General features: G+C 35.7%; 1 protein-coding gene across 4 annotated transcripts in view; it reads right to left on the bottom strand.

Moving 5' to 3' along the window:
- Positions 1 to 806: 806 nt before the first annotated feature.
- LOC139973347 (tyrosine-protein kinase STK-like) overlaps positions 807 to 22,841 on the bottom strand; it is a 33,773-nt gene continuing 11,738 nt past the window's right edge. For 3 of the 4 annotated variants that reach the window (XM_071979969.1, XM_071979968.1, XM_071979966.1), the window contains exons 2-14: positions 21,116 to 21,208; positions 19,915 to 20,138; positions 17,491 to 17,584; positions 17,082 to 17,128; positions 16,828 to 16,879; positions 15,695 to 15,798; positions 13,950 to 14,099; positions 11,005 to 11,160; positions 9,906 to 10,051; positions 7,806 to 7,919; positions 7,101 to 7,263; positions 5,999 to 6,130; positions 807 to 4,023 (exon numbers count right to left, since the gene is read on the bottom strand). In XM_071979969.1, coding sequence (XP_071836070.1) covers positions 3,818 to 4,023; positions 5,999 to 6,130; positions 7,101 to 7,263; positions 7,806 to 7,919; positions 9,906 to 10,051; positions 11,005 to 11,160; positions 13,950 to 14,099; positions 15,695 to 15,798; positions 16,828 to 16,879; positions 17,082 to 17,128; positions 17,491 to 17,584; positions 19,915 to 20,086 — 1,536 coding nt within the window. In that variant the 5' untranslated portion in view covers positions 20,087 to 20,138; positions 21,116 to 21,208 and the 3' untranslated portion in view covers positions 807 to 3,817. Of the gene's footprint in view, positions 4,024 to 5,998; positions 6,131 to 7,100; positions 7,264 to 7,805; positions 7,920 to 9,905; positions 10,052 to 11,004; positions 11,161 to 13,949; positions 14,100 to 15,694; positions 15,799 to 16,827; positions 16,880 to 17,029; positions 17,129 to 17,490; positions 17,585 to 19,914; positions 20,139 to 21,115; positions 21,209 to 22,841 lie in introns of all 4 variants that reach the window. The other variant, XM_071979967.1, reaches the window with a different exon arrangement.

Genomic DNA, 22,841 nt, shown 5'->3' with positions numbered 1-22,841 from the left:
TAACTGATTTTTTTAATGAAACTACACAAAAAATATTTAATCCTTATTCAAATACCCTGGTCAAGATTTGTTAATGGTTCCCATATATTGTAAATTTCTGAATATTCAAGTCAGTGTATTTAATATTAGGATAATACAAACGACTGATACTGTAAGTCTAAAGCATGATGGCTTGTATTATATACATAGTTCTCTTGAAGTTAGTTTAAAACATGATATAAGTTAAGTCTTACTTACAAACAGACTAAGGGTTTGATGAGTGCCCCTCAAAAAAAAAAAAAAAAAAAATATATATATATATAAATATATATTATATTATATATATATATATATATGTATATATATATATATATATATATATATATATATATATATATATATATATATATATATATATATATATATATATATCCATCTTATTTATTGTAGCATTTTGCTTAATTAGAAGCCAAGCATTTGAATCATATATGCACAAGGAATTTCCTGCTATGAAGTTATATGGTATCAGATTGCGGACATGTTTCAAAAGAAAAGGTTTTGAAAGACAGAAATTAGCATTAATGTAGAACTGTGGTAAACATGCAATTACTGCTATATTTGCACCAATCTAGTGATAATACTGAACTTCCATAATATTCCACAAATAAAGGAGAGATCATTAAGGTAAAAGAAAACATAAATAAGTGACTAGTAGCCACAAAAATTGGTCTAAAAAATTACGAAATTAGTTAGTGAATCCTCAAAGGTTTGCTAATGACAAAACTGAATATTACAATACATCTGTGGGTAAAAAAACAATTTTGTTAAACAATTAAAACATGACATTAGTCACAAAAGTAGGATCTACCAAAGTTTGTTTCCTGCATAGAACTTTCAGTTTGTTATTGAGGACTATCCAATTATACATGCAATCAGAAGACTAGGTCAAAGTTACAAATAACACTAAACACTGTGATAAGTCCCAAATTTCAAGAACACCCAAATGAATTTATTTGGTATGTGTATAAATTTGTCTAATAAAAAAACAGAACATGTCTTGTCAAAATGCAAACTTGCTTGGTAGAAAATGCACAATTGACATTTGGATGGAAGCTTGAAAGTGTCTATAATATAATGTATTCTTGGCTTTTGTTTTATATGAATAGAAAAATAGGCCAAACCACTTTTTTAAATATATTTGTTTGTATCATAAACATCAATATTTACTCTCTTCTGAATGAAAGTAAAGCACAGTACAGTATAGCTACATTTGCAGGGGTCTTGGTTCAAAAGTGACAGCTGGGGTCCATCCCCCTTACTTTATCCAAACTGCACTCAAGCATTACAAAGGAAGCCATAAATGTGAAAACCTTACAAGTCCTGCAGGCTTTCTTACTCTACTTGACAGTCACTTGTGATCAGTTGGCAAAAAATTATCAGACAAACCCTAGGAGGGATACTGGGGGACCTTGTCGCAATGCTAAGCATGACCGGCCTACTGCTACACCTCTGTGAAAGCAGAGAGTGTTTCAATATGATATAGTAAGTTAATGTTAAGATATTCCCCCTCCCGCCCCCCCCCCCCCCCCACCAAAGTAAAAAAGTTAGAAGTTATTTCAGCTAAAAGAATACAAATCTAAGGAGCAACTATGCACTATTAGCAGTTATGAAAAAAATATCTGGGTGAACGCTGTTATTGAATAAAAGAAACAATCATTTGTATACAGTAAAAGTTACAGTAAAAGAATCTACGATGAACTAATACATTCTCAGAGAAAATAAAAAACATTTAGTTTTCTGTTAACTTTGGCAATAAACGACAAGCCCTACTACATCTTTGATGAACCCTTCTGTACAACTTTGACTAAATTTGGATCCAAAATGCAGTTTGTTAGCTCGACTGTTAAGTTCTGTGTGTAAACAACTTACAGAAAAAACAAATATTTGAACATTTGAAGATGCTCGATTTGTTCTTGCAAGGATGACAAAGCATGGAGGAAACAGAAATGGAATCTAATGGAATGACACATTACTCACCTGTGTTGAAGAAAGGAATCCTTGAATGCGATTTTAGTTTTGGCTAAATTAAACTAAATTAAGTTTTGAGGGTTATGGTACTTGGTATTAAGTTTTCTATAAAATTGATTATCAAATGCAAAAAAACCCTTTCAATTTTAATCCAGACTGGGAACTACAGAGTCGTTAAAAATTAGTCTTTAGTAACCAAAACAGCCAAAACGACTTTTTCTTTTATACAAACTTCCTTGGGGGTGGGGAGGGGGGAAGGGGAGAGGGATAATAACCAAACCGTCCTCCGTGAGTCCATTTTGGCATTTAATACATTTACGAACAAATTATTGATACATAATATCATAAAATACTATCCTTGTTTCTAGTGCAACAGGAACTGTGCTTTATAAAAATATCTTGAAAAAGTGGAACTCATCACTCATTGGTGAAGAACAAAATATTAAAAATGTATCTGTAACCCAAGTAAATAGAAAGAATACAAGAACGAATATTTAAATAATATTAGTTATTATCGTGAAAAGAGTAAAGTTGGCACTTTACAAAGGCGTTGCACATTCATTGATGAAAGACATGGCAATACTAAAAAACACTTTAAAACAAAACTGGGTCAACGAAACAGCTGCTTAAACGACAGATAAAGAAAGTGTCTGTTATCATAAAAAAGATTCCCTAATCTTCCCTAGACCTCACAAATCCAATGGTCTCTAATCGATAAACCATTTAGCTTCACGAATGATGACTAAAGCCACATGGAGACAAAAACCATGACAACAAATGACTTGTTATTCTCATCAAAATTTACAGGAATATTAAATCTATAAATCTATAAAAGTAAGGGTAGTGTGGGGTCAAAGGATATCAAATATAGCCGGCCCAAATATATGCCAGCAAATCAAAATATGGTCAGCTATAGATTTTTAAACTTTACAATTTATATTACTCCTTCAGAGAAAGGCTCCTCACTGAGATATTTATTGAACTGAATCTTCTTCGTTTTTAATTTTGAGGTGAACATCCACAAAAGAAATCTTTCATATCTTCTTTTAATATGATAAAAAGGCATGGCTATTGGAATGACCTTTCTTAGAGATAATAAGAAAAACTGTCAAATTAGCTTAACTTAATCACGAATTGCATTATTAATCTATCTCTCCCTAAACTCCGACTTAGAGAGTTGGCAAGAAAAGTTGAGTTTTGTGTAGTGTCCTTGTCGAGCAGTACTATCTAGACATTAAAGGGTTTAAATTCATGTTTGTTAACTACAGATGAATCAAGCCAGAGTATATAATGTTAATATTACTGCCGAAGAATAATATCATTTTTTGTTTTTACATTTCCTTGAGATAGAGATAAAGAGATATAAAATCAATATCTTCAAATAAACAATAAGAGCAGCAAATTAAAAAAAATATCATTCAATTTACAATCAACTTGACTAAAGCACCTGTCATTCTTTCAAATTTTGCAAATAAAATTAGAAGGAAAAAAAAACATAATTTCCTGAATGAAGTGACAATCTGTACGTCATCATGAGGTGGGCTTGGAGTGGGTCTATCTTGTGGAAGACTTTATCAGACTCTATCCACTTGATGATTTCTAATGCTAGTACCTCATCATGAGGTGGGCTTGGAGTGGGTCGATCTTGTGGAAGACTTTATCAGAGTCTAACCACTTGATTATTTCTAATGCTAGTACCTCATCATGAGGTGGGCTTGGAGTGGGTCGATCTTGTGGAAGACTTTATCAGAGTCTACCCCCTGGATGATTATAATTGCTAGTACCTCATTTCTCTGTTATGTCATAGAAATTACCTGTGTACTTCTCTGTACTTTTGTTCGGATGATACAAAATAATCGTCCATGTAGGAGTGTAAGTACTCGAAGGTGGGTCTTTCACGAGCGTCCTTACTCCAGCACTCCAACATTATCTTATACAGAGGTTCGGGGCATCCAGGCAATTTCTCCATCCTCGTACCCTTCTCGAGTTCTGTCAAGACTTGATTGCCATTTTTGCCTGAAAGAAAAGAGAAAATCAAATCCATAAATGCAAGTTGTATATCTTTGGGTGAAATAGAGTTGGGAATTTTCATGTTTTGTTGTTGTTGTGGTTTTCTTCTTTGTAGTAAGGAAGGTACTAACTAATAAGACTGCACTGACAGTTGAGTAATAACATAAATAACATAAAAACTTCTTTCTATAAATGAGAGAAACTCATCATTTGCATAAATCAGAAAACCAATCAAGAGTAGCGGTAAGGGAACATTTTTCTTCGAATGGCCTTTCAATTTGCCAGATTACGTTGGTTTGGAAATACCGCTTACACTCGGAAGGCTTACAGTAAACAATTATTTATGAATTGTTGAAAGTTTTCAAAGCTATTTTCCTGACAGTTCCTCGATCCAAAATATTGCCTGACATAGAGGAAGGTTAATTAGATGTTGAAATGTTGTAATCTAAGGGAAAAATGTAAATAACCAGAGAAAATATTTGAAACAAGCATCTTTGGGGGATTAAACAAAGGTAATAAACACATGAATAGATATAATCATATAGTCATATAGGACAATGGAGATGCCCCACAATGAACTGAGTACTGTTAGATTGTAAGCCAGTTATATATAATACCAGCGAGTATTCACTTCCATAAGGTATGCCGCCATAAGAGATGATCTCAGTCAGTAGGATTCCATAGGACCAAACGTCCTATTGCCCCACAATGAACTGAGTACTGTTAGATTGATAGCCAGTTATATATAATACCAGCGAGTATTCACTTCCATAAGGTATGCCGCCATAAGAGATGATCTCAGTCAGTAGGATTCCATAGGACCAAACGTCCTATTGCCCCACAATGAACTGAGTACTGTTAGATTGATAGCCAGTTATATATCATAGCATCAAGTACTCACTTCCATTAGGTATGCCTCCATAAGAGATGATCTCAGTCAGTAGGATTCCATAGGACCAAACGTCCTATTGCCCCACAATGAACTGAGTACTGTTAGATTGATAGCCAGTTATATATTATAGCATCAAGTACTCACTTCCACAAGGTATGCCCCCATAAGAGATGATCTCAGTCAGTAGGATTCCATAGGACCAAACGTCCTATTGCCCCACAATGAACTGAGTACTGTTACATTGTAAGCCAGTTATATATAATAGCAGCGAGTACTCACTTCCATAAGGTATGCCGCCGTAAGAGATGATCTCAGTCAGTAGGATTCCATAGGACCAAACGTCCTATTGCCCCACAATGAACTGAGTACTGTTAGATTGATAGCCAGTTATATATCATAGCATCAAGTACTCACTTCCATTAGGTATGCCGCCATAAGAGATGATCTCAGTCAAGTAGGATGCCATAGGACCAAACGTCCTATTGCCCCACAATGAACTGAGTACTGTTAGATTGATAGCCAGTTATATATAATATCAGCAAGTACTCACTTCCATAAGGTATGCCCCCGTAAGAGATGATCTCAGTCTGTAGGAATCCATAGGACCAAACGTCCTATTGCCCCACAATGAACTGAGTACTGTTAGATTGATAGCCAGTTATATATATCAGCAATTACTCACTTTCATAAGGTATGCCCCCGTAAGAGATGATCTCAGTCAGTAGGATTCCATAGGACCAAACGTCCTATTGCCCCACAATGAACTGAGTACTGTTAGATTGAAAGCCAGTCATATATAATACCAGCGAGTATTCACTTCCATAAGGTATGCCGCCATAAGAGATGATCTCAGTCAAGTAGGATGCCATAGGACCAAACGTCCTATTGCCCCCACAATGAACTGAGTACTGTTAGATTGTAAGCCAGTTATATATAATAGCAGCGAGTACTCACTTCCATAAGGTATGCCCCCATAAGAGATGATCTCAGTCAGTAGGACTCCATAGGACCAAACGTCCTATTGCCCCACAATGAACTGAGTACTGTTAGATTGTAAGCCAGTTATATATAATAGCAGCGAGTACTCACTTCCATAAGGTATGCCCCCGTAAGAGATGATCTCAGTTAGTAAGATTCCATAGGACCAAACGTCAGACTTGATCGTGAAACGGCCATAAAAAGCTGCTTCTGGTGCTGTCCATTTTATGGGGAACTTGAGGTCTGCAATAGGAGAGTGAAAAAGGTGGAGAGAGTGGAAGGAGGGGTAAGAGGGAGCGGGGAGGGGGTAAATAATGAAGGGTATGCTTCAAATTATGGCAATTTCTTTGTAATATTTGCTCCCATCTGGTAGCGAAACTACTTTAATAATCTGTTTATGCATGCCGCGACATCGAAAACTTGATAAAGATGGTGCTTTTTGAAACAACATCAACTCGGTATTACAACAGAGTAAACATAGCAGAGTTAACTTAACCTACAAGTAAACTCTGCATATTAGAATCACAGCTACAGCCATCATTATTATTATTATTACTATTAAAACTGTGTAGGCTAAACTTCCAGCTCATTGTGCCTTCTGTGAGTAATATGAACAATGGAACACTGACAGGGAACATATACTATGTACAAACAAGCAAAGAGATCATCGGCCAGAACGGGATTCAATCAGTGACCTCAGGGTTACAAGACCTGCGCTCTACCAACTGAGCGATCCAGCCCTTTAATAGTTGGTCTCGACCGCTATATAGCCACCTTCTGGGATGGGGGCAGTCAGGGGCCGCAGTACCTTGCATACGGTGTAACCCCGGAAATACAGGGTTTGAAACCCTAAGTTCGCTGGTTCTAATCCCGTACTTACCAAAGCTTTCGTTGCTCTTTTCCAAAAGTAAAACATAACATATTTTGGCTTCATAGAGACCCTTGCATAATTAAACTTGAGAGGAATCTGGTTGAACTGGATTATCTTTAGCGAATCTAGTAGAATACCTAGATGACCTAATTAATGTGCCTTGCTCTGCAAGAATCAATACCTCAGGACGTAAATAAGGAGCACTGCACTAAGTGTGCACGTGGATACGGTTTGTATAAAAATACTAGGCACTTGCATGTTACTTCTTACTTAGCAAATGCCATCAAAACTGTTTTTCATATGATTTGAAGGATTCATTACATTTCTATTTTATCAACTTACTCTTGTTAGGATTTGGTCTGTGTTGGTAGAAGTCATTGATGACCCTGGCAAGACCAAAATCAGCCACTTTGCATAAATAGGTCTCGCTGACCAGAACGTTTCTGGCAGCTAAATCTCTGTGGACGTAATTGTATTTTTCCAAGTAGCTCATACCACTTGCAACCTATATGGGGGGAGGGGGGGAAGAGATTGAAAGTAAAAATGACGTATTAATTCAAACTGGACTGTATTACCAGAGACACAGATTTGAAAAGGTATATGTGACACCATAGTGTATGATAACACAGAATATTGAATAAAAGATAACGAAGGATATCTGTAGATATGTTCTCAATTTATGTTCTGAAAAAGAGATCTTTTTCTAAAAGGAGGGATTGGAAGTGATTGGATTTGGATGTAAATGTGACCGCAGAAGGGTGGGGGAGAAGATTGGTGAAGAAAGAGATGGATGGGGGAGGGGGGAGGGTAAGGTGGGATGAGCAAAGGGATAATAAACACCTCTGACTACTTTTTAGGATTTATCTGCGATCCTGTCAAGGGGAGTAAATTTTTTGCATGGAATCGCCGAGGCTAAGATAATAGTTACGTTTTACCTTCTCCACTCATACAAAACCTAAAGACAACTAAATAAGTGACAAACTTAATAGAAAATTAGTTATAATGACTCAAGTACTGAAGGTATATATGTTAGTTATAACGGCTTACCTGAGCGGCCATGTCAATCAACTTTTCAAGTTTTAACTGTTTGCCTTCTGAACTTCTGAGGGTCTCAAGCAAACTGCCTTTAGTCATTAACTCTGTAACTATGTAAATTGGTTCCTGAAACATAAAAATGGTAGCATATATACCAACATTACTTATCTCTTGACTCAGAGAAGGACTTTGGCAGTTTCCATTCTGAGATTTGCTTTCATCTAAATTATATCCAGTCACACTTACATTATACCCTTATAGTTATGCAGTTCCTGAATGTGATGTCAAATTGAATGACATCACACTACTAAGGACGTTGCAAATGTCAAAACTTTATGAATTCAATATGGGACTGTTTTATTTCACAGCAATCAGCTTGTTATCAGCAAGAGCATATAAGTCAGGAGTTGATCGTATATATTGTTTTGTACAGTAGGTCTTTCAAAGAGTCTGCATGAAATTAGTTATACTCATTCTTCACTTGGTGTACCTTGTGGTTGGGTTGTGCTGTGAACTTTGACTACCTATACCACAAAGGTCAAGAGTGTGTCACACCAAAGCCCATGCAAGCAGTGTAGGTAGATTGGGTATAGGCTACTTTACTAGTATACAGCCATATGCACTTCATGAGGTTTATTCTCTTTCAGACATAGCCAAATACTTTCAATTGAACTTTAGATTTAATGGACACAGAAACCCAACCGTCATGATAGGTCTCTGAGAAGGGGATTACTAACCCCAAAACAGCTGAGAAATATCTTATTCCATTTAGGAGATATCACAGATTTAATGTTCCTTCACACATGAGGCTGATGACTTGATCAAGTCTAACTATGACATCATCAAGTCACATGTGCTTCAATTCGTCATGTTTTTACAATGTTTATTCATTATTAATTCATTATTGTTAATTGATTACAATGTTTATTTCCTGTAATGGAGATGGATTTGTATTGAAAAGTTTCGAAGCTCTCAAAGGAATTGAAGTTACGCCCCACACCACGTGCCGCCCTCTGAAAAAGTTAACTTTCTGTTGCTTGCAAGTGGAGTTTTCTTCTTGTCACTACAAAATGCAGACAGAAATGAAACATGATACCTTGTTATCTTTATCTGGACCTGAGATGTCAATGGCTGCTATGTACACTGTTTTGTGGGTATTGACCATAGCTGCATGTATTGACTGTACACTATAGCGTCTAATTACCGGTAGCAAGCTGTGTGTGTATTTTCTGGAATCGATGGTGGTGTCTAACATCTCTGTTTCACCTCATTTGAAACTAGGCCAGATTATCGGCATCAGACGTTTCTTTGTGCGCGAGTCTTCCCTCCCTTTTTACATGATCTAACCCATGGCATTGGTTTCAATGTCAATACTGTTAGTATCATCTTTATATACCCCAAATGGAGCCAGATTTATCTTATCTGTTTGGAGGATTGGTTAATCACAAAGATCTCTGCAATATAAGCTCAAGGTGTGGGTAAGGTTCATTTATCCTGTAAAGTACTATGGACACCTAGCCAATTCACCCCATAGTCAGTCATATTTGTTGTGTGTGACAATCTCATTCGATATCTGTTGAAATGTTTCCGAAAAGCTCTTTTCGTTTCGAAGATATTGTGTAGGGTTTTAATAAATCTGGGAATCTCATTAAATATGTGCAAACTTTGATGGAGAGGGTTGCGCTCATCAAAATGTCTTACTTTAGCCCTTATAAAGTTAACGCCTAATTACAAGCCCACATATATCATTTGAATACTGTGATGTTCCTCTTTACAAAGAAGACCATCAAATATTTCAATTAATCTACTTAGGCCCACAAACTTGTGTTCACTGTCCTTGAAATGGTGGTTGTGAAAACAAAGGGATAACATAACAGAAAATTAGGCAGTCATGCCCTGTAACATCATCAAAGTGCATAATTTGCTACTGTTTATTCATAAATAAATTTAGAATTGGGAAAAGACTTGTAAAATAGTCAATCTTCGATGGATTTTGATGGGAGTTGCAGCTATTTTCATGATTTCTCATGCCTACTAGAGTGAGTGGGACAATGTTTTTGAGAGGGGTCTGTAAATCTTTAAGTCTTTAGAGGAGCAAAACAGTTTCCTTACCCGATCAGAACAGATGGCGTATAACTGGACAAGGTGTTCATGTTGCAGACTTTTCATGATATTAGCTTCTTCCAGGAAATAGGATGGTGCCATTGTGTCCGACTTCATAGTTTTAATGGCCACTGGTTTTGTACCATTCCACGTACCTGTTTAAAAGTTCAACAAATAGAGATGTTGGTCTTCAATTGGCTATCGCTGGATGAGCAAGGGTGTTATCAAATTTATCACGATGGTAATCAACCAAATCTTGATTTATCAAACATTATCAAATGTCAAGAAAGAAGCTTCCATGGCTAGAACAGATTTATCCAACATGTGTCCAACAGAATACAAGTGTAGTGACCCACTCAAAGATCTGATAATGGGAGCTGCATGTGTCCAACAGAATACAAGTGTAGTGACTCACTCGAAGATCTGATAAGTGGAGCTGCATGTGTCCAACAGAATACAAGTGTAGTGACCCACTCGACCCACACTTACACTCGAAGATCTGATAAGGGGAGCTGCATGTGTCAAACAGAATACAAGTGTAGTGACCCACTCGACCCACACTTACACTCGAAGATCTGATAAGGGGAGCTGGCAGGGATTGTGTGAGTAGTACAGACCCAGAATTTCAAGCTCACAATAAACTCCGAAAGGAGCTTTAATAACACAACAACCAATGTGTTTAGACATGAGGAACAATGCTCCGAGACCCCCCTTCTCCATGCCTACATGGGAAGTCAGCTTCAACACCCCCCCCCCCCTTAGAATACCTGGTTCCAGATGTGCACCCCATGGTATCATATCAAGGGTCGACACTGGTAACAAGAACATTTCATTCTAGAGGAACACTAAAGGCAGAAGATAGCTAGCCACTTGCATCGGCAAGTTGACCCAAGCAACCTATTCAACTATTAACAAATATCTCTCCATGTTTTTGACTACCAGAGGAATATTTTCTTTTTTTAATATAGTCTTACATTGTAAGCCACCAGCATATCCCTCCATTAATGCTACAAACACTTCTTCTGGTACATGAATGTCTTAAGTCTGTAAGTTCACATTAATTGGGCAGGATCAAAATTCCAAGCCTCAGAAAGGAGATATACTTTACCTTTCCAAACTTCACCAAACTGTCCTGTGCCCAGCCGGGTCTCAAACTTCAGCGAGTTTCTGTCTATTTCCCAGGCATCTTTGCTGAGTCCGATGGTATTTGGGTTGACTTTTGGACAAGGAGCTGTAAGTGCTGTATTGAGGCCATCCGGGTTGACTGCAAGGAAAAGGAAGGAGAAACAACCAAAATTGATATAAAAAAATAATAAGAATTATAATGATAATAATAATAATAATACTTATTTATATAGCGCATTTATACCAGCCAGTCTCAACGTGCTTTACGAGAAAGAAAATGAGTAAAAAAATACAGCAAATAAGAACAACAACTTAAAGATACAGAAAGGATCATAAAAATGACAAGGTCAGATGAGGGTAGCTCGTGAATAAGAAAGCCAAGACTCAGCGTAAAGCTACATTATTAATAAACATACAACAATATCTAAAAGGAGGAAGAGCCAAAGGAATGACATGCATTTCCAAACAGTCATGCATATTTCTACATTTTATGAGCAAAATCCCTTGGATCCAGCAATGACCTCATGACCTCATTTTATGTTCTTTATTGTGGTTTATAATCCTGTCTTATATCAGTTTTGACTTTTATTGCTGTTGTTATTACTTTGAGGCTTTCTTAAGTTTGGTAATTTTATATTCCAGGTATTGGTTCTTATGTACAGTGCTCTTGAGCATGTTTTATTTCATGATAACAGTACTTTAATGTATGGTATTTATTTTTTATTATGATCACAGTTACGCATAAATTAAAGGGTATTCAAGTGATTATCTGATGGAAACATGCAATTCCATAAAATAAAAGAAAAACTGAATTTTCTTCCCATATCCTTAAACAATAACAGTATTTCCTATGGATATTTGCAATGAAATATGTGGATAATTTGGTACAAAAAATGGCATTCTCATCAGGGCAGAGGGAAATGAATGAAAAGTCTGAAAGAAAATGCAAGTTAAGTATTAAAAATAGGAATAAAAAGGCACTGAAAAACACATACCAACAAGTTGATATTCTCATAACAAATCAGGGAATAATTTATCCAGTATCGCATGGCAAAATGCTGCTTTGCAAAATGGTCAATTTGCTATACAGTTCAAAGATGTATAGCAGTTTTTTACAAAGGAACAGTAGTATTTTATTAGGGAGCCTTCAAAACTGCTATGCAAAGTTTGAACACTAAATTGTTCCCCTGCATCTTTGCAAATTTCCAAATTTTTAAAGCAGTATCATGAAGTTAATATTTTCATCCCAACTTGGGAATTTTTAAAATATTACCCCTTGCATTTTGGTCTTTATTACTTAGAAGTGAAAGATGTGTTAGCAAATGCTATTGTTAAAAAACAAGTTACCAAGTTCAGTATCAGATGGTGTCGAAAGTTACCAAAATCAATAGAAATATGTTACTCTATTTGGACAATGCATTTTTCTCTCCTTTTTCCATGCTAATAGCCCACATTAGCTTGTTAATGATTACGTATAATTTCAATTAAAGTCTTTTTCACCTTGTCAGAGCTTGTACAAAGAATACCTAAATGAAACCTTATTTTAACACGGTTATGAAAATAGAGACAAAAAGGAACATTAATACTATCATGTACAGGATCTCAAGGAAGTCTGTACTACCTCATCCCTATTACTATGGCAACCCCTTTTGAAAAGGTTATACAAAAAAACCACAGAAATGAGAAATTATTGAATTACCCACCACTGCAACATATGATAGTCAATCAATCAATCAGAAGACATTTACATAGCTCCAAAGTCAACAGAAATAGTCATTCCTGCAGCAAGTATTTTTTAGGAAGTGGTTTTTGATAAAACTCACAAAGTGATGAAAGGGATGCCACAGTAACCTACTGAAACCAAAATGTAACAGGAACTCACAATTCAAAAGTGCAATTTTTTCCTTTCCATGGAATTTGTTTCCTGAATCATAGGTGCACAAATCCATTTCAAATGTCACATGGTATCATTTTAACAATATATGGGGAACTTTGGAAGGAAATGTCCCTTAAATTGTAACCATTGATAACACAATTAAGTGTTTGACCTAGAGCCTAGTTAACTCTTTCCTTCATATAGCTTCTTTGTCCAGGGAGGTCCTATATAAATATATCACTATTTTGTTTCCTCTTTCTAAGCTTGCGCCAAGTCTAATTCATAAGTAGCAGGAACTTAAGAAGGCTTCCGTTGATTATCACTGAAAGAATTTGCAAACAAATACAAACCAGGATGTATCATAGTTTTCAAAGTAATTGTTAAAATAATAAAAGAAGGAAAGACTGAAAATGTGACTAAAATAGCAGCAAAACTAAGAAAGGGGATTGCTAAAAAACATTGCACAAGGCTAAATTTAGAAGAAAAAAAAACCCTGCCTGAATACCTTGTTTATTTTATACCTAGATATGGATATTTGAAGCTAACTTACTCATTATCCACTGATAAACCCTTTACTATAAAACATAGTGGGTAGGCCTATTCAGGGAAGAACTTAGTAGTACTAACATCTTGTTTAGCAGTTTTTGAGGTTTGCAAATTTTGGTTACCATAAAATACTGGAAAATTATGGTCTACTGGACAAAATCTGTTGTATAAATGTGTAAGTAATTCTTGAAAACCATTTACTTTATAGGTTGATTAATTAATTGTGTTGCATATGTGTACTTAGGGATTTGCCCCTCTTTTTGTTTAAAAAAACATTTTGATAGCGGACAATATCAGATAAATTTTTCTGCTGTTGTGTCATCATAGCACACATTATTTAACACTGTTTACTTTATTAGATAATTAATTAATTAATATTTAATTTGTCAATTGATGATGAGATAATATTGGCACACTTTTCGTATAGATCTATCAATGTATAAGACAAATTAAGTGACTTAATAAGGACTTTTAAACTTAAAGAATGATTGAATTTATGATCACACCTCTGTAGTGGTCGACCAGATCGGAAATTGTTCTAAATTTGCAGGTAGGGGCGATGAAATACTGGTTCTCAGACCAATGAATTCTGTAGTGCTTCACGTGTATCCCTCCTCCATCTTCATTGTTGTCTCTCACTGATAGGGAATAATTTCCTGCAAGGCGATCGTTAAATTTGGAGGAGATGGAAATTAATTTCTTTGAAGAACATATTCACATAGGTAAGTAAAGGTCAAGAACAAAATGAAAAAAGAAGCTGTTTATGATATTTCCAAGTCACCTTTAAATGTTCAATTTTATCGACAAAGTATCTAGGTAAAGCATCATTGTCTATTTTTAGCATGAAAATCTCTGTAATGAAGTTTTGGTAACCCTGTACCTTGAGGTTGATTGTTATGATATATTTATTTTCAAACAAATTCAATGATCTGTAGGAGTAGGAGAACTTTTGGTTCTTGTCAGAAGAAGAAATAATGAAAGATGTTCATTCAAAAATGTGTTTTGTTATGTTTTCCATTGACCTAGTTGTGAGTGTGTACTTGGGGTTTGCAAGCAATTTGAAGAGTTTGCGTCCCTGACCATAACATTGCGACCCAGAATCCTGTGTTCGTAACAATGCTGGAATACTTTCGTTATTCGTTACCCAGTGCAAACACTATTTGAAAACAATACACATTAACATGGTGATATGCTAAACAAACAAAGCTTTGGTTGACACAATCAGATTGAGCACCAAAATGTTTTGTTTTGTATTATTTGTGTTCATTTTCAATTTTGGTGGAAAATTTGGAAGGACTACCATGTTTTTTGCAGGACTACCAAATATTTGAAAATCCTTGAAACTGGTAGTCCTTCCAACAACCTTCTCAAATTCCTAAAAATCCAACACTGTGCTCTATTCACAACAAAGCCATTCCAATGTTCTAGCTGGTGGTAATCTGTTTGTTTTCTTTCTAAGTGGCAGTCACATTACCTTACATAAGATGTATTATTGCCTCCCCCAACCAAAAAGAAAAAAAAATCATAATCATTATAATAATCATAAAAGAAGTTGGATAACTCTAGAGTGGATTATGACAACTGCTGCAGAGTGTAGATGGTTCTGTTATGAACACATTAAATACTGCAGTACATGACGACAATGATAGGTCGATTTTGGGTTCTGAAATATCTCTGTGGTTTGTTTCTTCTTTGTTCTTCCGGCCTTAACATGAGAGAAATGGTCAATAACTTAAATATCAATAACTTAAACATACATTGGAAACCAGGAATATATTTGAATTTGTTACTGAAAACTATCAAATATGTTATTTAGATTGTCACTGTGGTAAATACTCCTGTCAAGAAACATGTCAATATGAAACCACATTTTATTGGACAAAGTTGCTGTTTGAACAATCAGAAATTAAGACGTGGTTGCCCAAGGGACGACCAGAAAAATCCTTAAAAATTTTGCCTGGAAAATTCAAAGCAAATTAAGAACTAAAAGCTATTGAGAAACTAGTGTTGATGCAAATACTGAAAGATTAATCTCTTCCAAACAATTAAGACTGTTAAAACCATTTAGTCTTCTTTTTTTTTTCTTAAACTTCATTTCTGAAAATAAAGCCCTCTCATATATATATACTTAACAATAAACTACTAATGAAGTATTAAGTTCTGTTGGTAATGCTCCATAATTACATTTTTAATACACTCATACACAGAAACATTCACAGAATGATGGCCCTTATGTTCATATTTCTCTTACCTGCATGAGTCTGACTGTCCCGAATGAGGAAAGTTCCGATATGAAGCCCCTTCTGCATGAGCCAACTGTCGACCTGTTTGCGACCTATGCCTGTAAAGTACCATCTAAATTAGTGGAAAAAATTAACCATGGTATTAGTTTCTGGCATTTCTGGCAAAAACTTTGTTAAAAATACTGTGTGCAAGATGTGGCTTAATTAGATTCCACCTGGTCAAATTTACATCCATGTTCATTATGAGTGACAAGCTGATGTGGCTTATAATTCATTTCAAGTGAAATCTCAACACATTATAAATTTAAAGAAACACTATAGAAAGTCCTGTTCTTGCTATAAACTTGACTTCAGATATATATATATATATTTTTTTTAAAGAAGCAAACTTTGGTAAAAGAAATTGCACCTTACTTTGATGATGTCATCTCACTACTGAAAGGTATGATATACAGTAGTCATGACAACGATCAGGACCTTACAAAGTACCACAATACTCTCATCAAACCCCGCAATAAACTAAGTACCTCAACACATGTCCTCACCCTCACCCTCAAACAAACACAAATGCAAATATGACTGGTTTGAGAGAAAGATTCTTAGTTTGTCTTGGTGTAGAATGGAATCTGCATAAGTCAGCCTTCAACAGAAACATATTCACACATGCCTAGGACACTAATAACACCCTCCCCCCCTTTGTTCCCCCATTGCTCCCCTCCCCCACCATGATACAGTTGTGTTCATATATAACTTACTCTCCAGCCTCTAACCTCTTCTGTCTGGCAATGTAATTACTGGGGATGTAGCCTTCTCTCTGAGTTACACTAGACCTTCAATGGAAACATATCCACCGATGTCTAGGACACTTGCACCCCCATTTGTTCCCCCATTGCTCCCCTCCCCCACCATGATACAGTTGTGTTTGTATATAACTTACTCTCCAGCCTCTAACCTCTTCTGTCTGGCAATGTAATTACTGGGGATGTAGCCTTCTCTCTGAGTTTACACTAGACCTTCAATGGATAACATAATCACCCATGTCTAGGACACTTACAACACCCACCCCCCCCCTTTGTTCCCCCTTGCTCCCCCATTGCTCACCTCCCCCACCAAGATACAGTTGTGTTTGTATATAACTTACTCTTCAGCCTCTAAACTCTTCTGCCTGGCTATGTAATTGCTGGGGATGTAGCCTTCTCTCTGCGTTACACTAGACCTTCAATGGATAACATATTCACCCATGTGTAGGACACTTGCACCCCCCCCCGCCTTTGGTCTCCCCTTGCTCCCCCATTGCTCCCCTCCTCCACCAAGATACAGTTGTGTTTGTATATATTACTTACTCTTCAGCCTCTAAACTCTTCTGTCTTGCTATATAATTGCTGGGGATGTAGCCCTCTCTCTTAGTAACACGAGATCTTGCTAACCACCAGGCTGAATCACTGTGAAATGGAAGGAATCAAATATTGCAATCAGCCAATCAAATTAAAGAACCAAGACCTGTAACATTAAATGTCAACCAGACCCATGTTAGAAGACAAAAAGCTGTAATTTCTAGTAGCATGACTGCAGTCAACTATTCCATTATGGTAAATAATGATAAGTGTGCATAAGTATAGGCAGGGACAGGTACAAGTAAGAACTAAGAAGCTTTGTGTACAACACATAGAAAATACTCAGAAACATAAGAACTTTACCAAAATAATTTTGAAACATATTTTAAAGTTCTGATCGGTTACTACAAATGTTAGCATAAAAACTTGATCATTACTGGACAATTGAAGTTAAGAAATAACATCCTCACCTGCGGTCCAGAATTTCAAACACGTCTCCCTTACTGAAGCCTAAATCTTTATGTGTTCTGGCAGCATAATCGTAGAGGGCAACATATATGAGAGCTGTAATGAAAATATCATGTCGGCATGGTGATGACATCATGAATTGTGCATATATTTGTGTTTAATTAACATTTCTTGTCTAATGATCCCTGAATGTGCTTGCAGAGAATAACTGCCTGATTATTATTATTATAATTATTATAATTAATATTTAAGATAAGTGATATAGACATGTAACCTTCCAAATTATGAATCCATATAACAGATCTACTGTATAGACTTATGTTGAAAAAATTAGTCCAATTCCATCACCCATCAATTACCTCTCACGGTGCTTTTTATATGAGACATCGAAACATGTCAAGCTAACAAAACAATTACATTAATGTTAAAAATAGATAAAAATCATTAATCAGTGGAACATATTTACACTATTAAATTAATAATGTGCAGTATTTTTTTTAATACAGTAGTAAATCCAAACTCAACCGATTTGCATGGTAATTATTATAAAAATAAAAATAAACAAAAACTGTTAGCAAACTGCTTATCCACTAAAGAGCCTGTGTAAAAGAATGTGTAAAAGTAAGAGGGCCTGACGTTTAGATCCTAGCAGGATCTTCTTCAGAGCCTGAATGATACAGTAAGTTTTTATCAGACAATGTTATAAACCGTACTATAAAGTACTACTTGATAACATGCATTTCTGTGGGTAACCTTTTATATGGAATTCAATGACTATACAGTATAGTGAATACATAGGGTGTGAACTGGTTCTTTGTGTGCATTTGTGTGTGCTTACTGATGTGTTTATTTATTATTTTCAAAATAGGTCTATTTTTTGGTATAAATAAGGAATGTAAAAAAAGTACTTGTGGTTCCTGAGCAATTGTAAATTTACACTTGCAATATTGAAATATTGAGTTTTGTTATAATTTGAGACACAAGGTCAGTCAACAGGCTAGAGGTTCAAGGTAACAATTTCATAGAAAGTAAAACAAATTACCAAAAAATCAGTTTGCAGTGCCAGTTTAATGCAAAACTATTGTTAACTTTGGCCTGTATACAACACAATCTACTAATAACAAATCTACTAATAACAAATCTATTAATAACAAGTTTATGCAATGGCAGGCAGTATTCAAATCCCAAAATCCAATCAAGAATTCCTCACTTATAAATATTCATTGGCTGTAAGACAAGATGGAGGGCTGTTAACTTGAGTTCAACTCTCTTTCAATGTGTCAGTGACTTTCATAGGAAGGTTTGTGTCAAAATTTGAAAACCATGAATAGACGTAACTAGCAAATCAGCTTTAAGCTTCTATTACTGAAAATCAGCTTACTATAGATGATATTGTTAATCCTAACAGGTGCTTGGGTCTAAATATTGAATTTCAACCAAAACTGTTCATTTTTACGGTCTCTTTAGTTCCCCACATCGACTTCATAATGCAACATTATTAAACCATTGTGATTTCAATTACCAAGATACTAAGTAACAATTACGTGCATGTGTTCATCCATGTGTGATAATTTATAATTCAAAATAGTAATTCTTCAAACTATTTTTTGCTTTAAGAACATACAATATGCTTCACCTTTAAGTTTATGGTTTCACAACAAATTTGTAAGTGCTTCATTAAAGTCAGGGGGGGGGGGGGGGGGTTTCCGAAGAATTTTGAATAATTCACTGGAAAACTGACCCTTACAATATATTTTAATATTGTATGCTCAGAGTAACCATGTTAAATTTCCATTATCATTTTCAAAATAGAAAATTTAAACAAGAAATTCCATTTATTTGGTAGAGACTAGAGAGAGTGTTGAGGATGTGATGAGACAGGTAATCAAAGTAAATACAATGAAGAATGATATTCCTATCTCATACCTTCTCCATTTTGTCACATTTACATCCACAATATACTACAATTTTACAAAAGTTTTGCAGCTCTTGAAGATGATAATAATGGTTACTTAACATACAAAATTACATTGTACTCTTTATTTAATATTTGATTTTTATATAGCACTTTACACCAGCGATAGGTCTCAAAGCGCTTTACAAACGTTACATATTACCCCTGGTCAATGATAACCGGTCCCAGAGACAATCCCTCCAGTCGGCAGCAGTTATAAACTGCGCCCAATGACAAGTTACCTCACAGGTACCCATTTAACCCCTGGGTGTTGAGAGGCAAGTGAGATAAAGCATCTTGCCCAAGGACACATCGCAAAGAACTAGGCATGAATCGAACCAGCAATCCTTGGATCACGAGTCCGACGCCTTAGCCAATTGGCCACCACACTCTCACATTTGGAGTGTCTTAGCTACAATACATATTAAGAATCGTCAGTCGTAATCTATATCATATAAGAAGGTCCTCTCACCTTCCTTGTTTAGACTTGGGGACATGGTGCCAGGAACTATGACATTCTGGGGAAGGTTATCAAATCTTGACGTCCTGTCCGATTCGCTGTGAACTTGCATCTGAATATCGCTCCCGTTAACTTTCCTGAACTTCCTCTTCTGCTTCTTCCCGCAGCTGCAACATCCTCCCATCTTGCTTCCTTCTGTGTGATGCTTATATATATGTAGATGAAATTTGCTTTCTCTGAAAAGTACCAAAAAGTGTCGAAAGTTTAAAAGATCATCATTATCTGCCTCCAAATTTTAGTGTGTCTGGGGAATAATTTAGTGGTCAAAGTTAGTGTAGCATTCTTGAAGGCTCTTCAGATAAAAAAAGACTGCTAAACATCGTTCCATTGATAGCAACTTGGGACAATTTGCAATTGCATTACGCATGTTGTGAATGTGATACTAGATAAATTACTCTATTAATTTAATTAAATTATTAAATTACTCTCTGGTGTGAAAACAGTTCAACATTACAAAGAAAAATTCATGAACGTTAAGGTCTTCATATACAATTCAAAATAGACTGATCAATGTGTATTATAAACTAAATACAAAGAACATACAGTACCTTTACATTGGGATTTGTGAAAAGCAATAAAATACATAACGCACATAGTTTGTACAAAACTAATGTCCATTATCTGATCATTTAGCATATCTGGAGTAGACACTGATCATCTTTAAACACTTCCCATTAAGGCAGTTCATTTCACAGCCTGGGATTAAAGGTCTTGCTCTTCTTTGATTTATAAGAACTGGAGTAATGCATTACAATAGAACCCATTCTCCATTTTCTAACTACTTGATATATTTGAGAGACACGCATATTTTTTTTTTTTACATAACAAAAAGAGCTACAGTATATAGTCAACATAACATGCTATTATTTGACCATCTTCACTTTTATGACATTGCAGGGGAGAGAGGGAGGGGAGGGGGGAGGGGGAGGGGGAGGAGGGGGAGGTGGATGTGGTGGGTGAAGGAGTTACTATGGTACATGTGTTTCGAGGAAGCAACACAGCATGTAAATATTTTAACATACAACATAACCCCAAAGGATTGTTGGCCAGGGGGCACCAATTTCCAGGCCTGCCGAACCATCTCAGAGAACTTATAAATTGTAAATTGCAGACTGGTATGTATGTACGAAGCTCATAGAATTAAACTACTTACAAATTGCTTAGTTCTGAAACAGCTAATCGACAAGAACTTCAAGCTTCATAGTAACAGATTAGAATTAACCCTCCGGATGAACAGAGCACCTACCTGAAAGAAGATACACAAAATTGAAAAAGATTCAAGATATTGACCAGAAACTTTATCATAATACTGTAATATCAATCACATCGCGAAAATATTATCAGAAAAGTTTTAAGAAAAACTTGTTTTTGTCATTATTTGAAAGATAAAAAAGTTGACCAGTCACTGTATTTAAATTAACAACATTATTTATAGGATTTATTACCAAACCACTAAAAAATATGATAAAGTCTAAAACTCTAAAATATACACCACTTTACAAAGGAGCATATATATAGTGGTCATTCCACCCATCTAACATCCCTTCACACCGTTGAATTATTTTCCAAGGTTAATAATCACTTCAAATGAAAGGGGGGGAGGTGGGGGGGGGCATGAGTAAATTTCCTTATTTTTGATCTCATCAACAAAGCTGGGAGTACTGCAGGATCAGCATGGTTTTTACTGTACATGCATAAACTCTGTATTATACAGTACAGTATCTAGTATAGTTATACCAGATTTCATTATTCCACTTAGTAAAAACATACAAGATAATAATTTGAGAGACAATGTACAAAGAAACAGACAAACAAACAGCAGTATCCATTGAGAGTGTTGCAGATTCGGGTTCTGGCCAGATCATTGCGTTGTGTCCTTTGGGTACGGCAGTTGCCTCCCTTCGTCCAGGTGGATAATTTGGGACTTGCGATGTAACTTGTAAATATAGTTGCATGCACCGGTCTTGTGGCTACCCACTATAACAAGTCTCCCCGCCCCCCCCCCCCAAGGGGAAAGTACTTGTGGTACACTGTGGTGCCCTAGGAGGGATTGTTTGAATTTGTGCACAATTTGGTTTGCAGGTGCGACAAGTTACCAATGACCAGGGGTAAGGCTATAAAGTCGTGTGCAGGGGCCTTGGCCTCAAACAAGACTGTAAACTTTCAACTTTAACTTGACCTGAAAGTAAAGCTACAGTATTTTAAAACTACTGTTGGACTTGAGTGCTTTCAACAAATGGTTCAAGGGAACGCTGTGTGCATTAACTGCTGTGACCTTAACTTGAAAAGATTTAATTTACAATTTCTTATTAACTCCAAGTACTGAACTCATGCAGTGAACTTTACAGATTACTTGATAGCAACACAACATAGTATGCTAAACATATAGCTTCAGTACAGTCCAAGTTAAAACAGGAGTGAAAAAGCAATACAGTATATCAGGTGATCAAACACTTTCATAAATCAATAGTTTATAATATGTTAAAGCATGGGTTTTGTATGCATAAATATTTTAAAATATCCATGCGGTTAACTTGGTGCTAGTAGATCACACAGTAGGTTTAATATTGCAGTATGCTATACAGTGGGTAGTACAGTATATACTAGAAATATTTATACTATAATTTAGTGTAGTGTAGACATATTCATACTATAATGTAGTGTAGTGTAGACATATTTATACTATAATGTAGTGTAGACATATTTATACTAAAATGTAGTGTAGTGTAGACATATTAATACTATAATGTAGTGTAATGTAGACATATTAATGCTATAATGTAGTGTAGTGTAGACATATTAATACTATAATGTAGTGTAGTGTAGACATATTAATACTATAATGTAGTGTAGACATATTTATACTATAATGAAGTGTA

This window comes from Apostichopus japonicus, chromosome 9 (assembly GCF_037975245.1).
Source record: "Apostichopus japonicus isolate 1M-3 chromosome 9, ASM3797524v1, whole genome shotgun sequence".
NCBI lineage: Eukaryota > Metazoa > Echinodermata > Holothuroidea > Aspidochirotida > Stichopodidae > Apostichopus > Apostichopus japonicus.
This window is presented reverse-complemented; position numbering and strand designations above follow the sequence as displayed.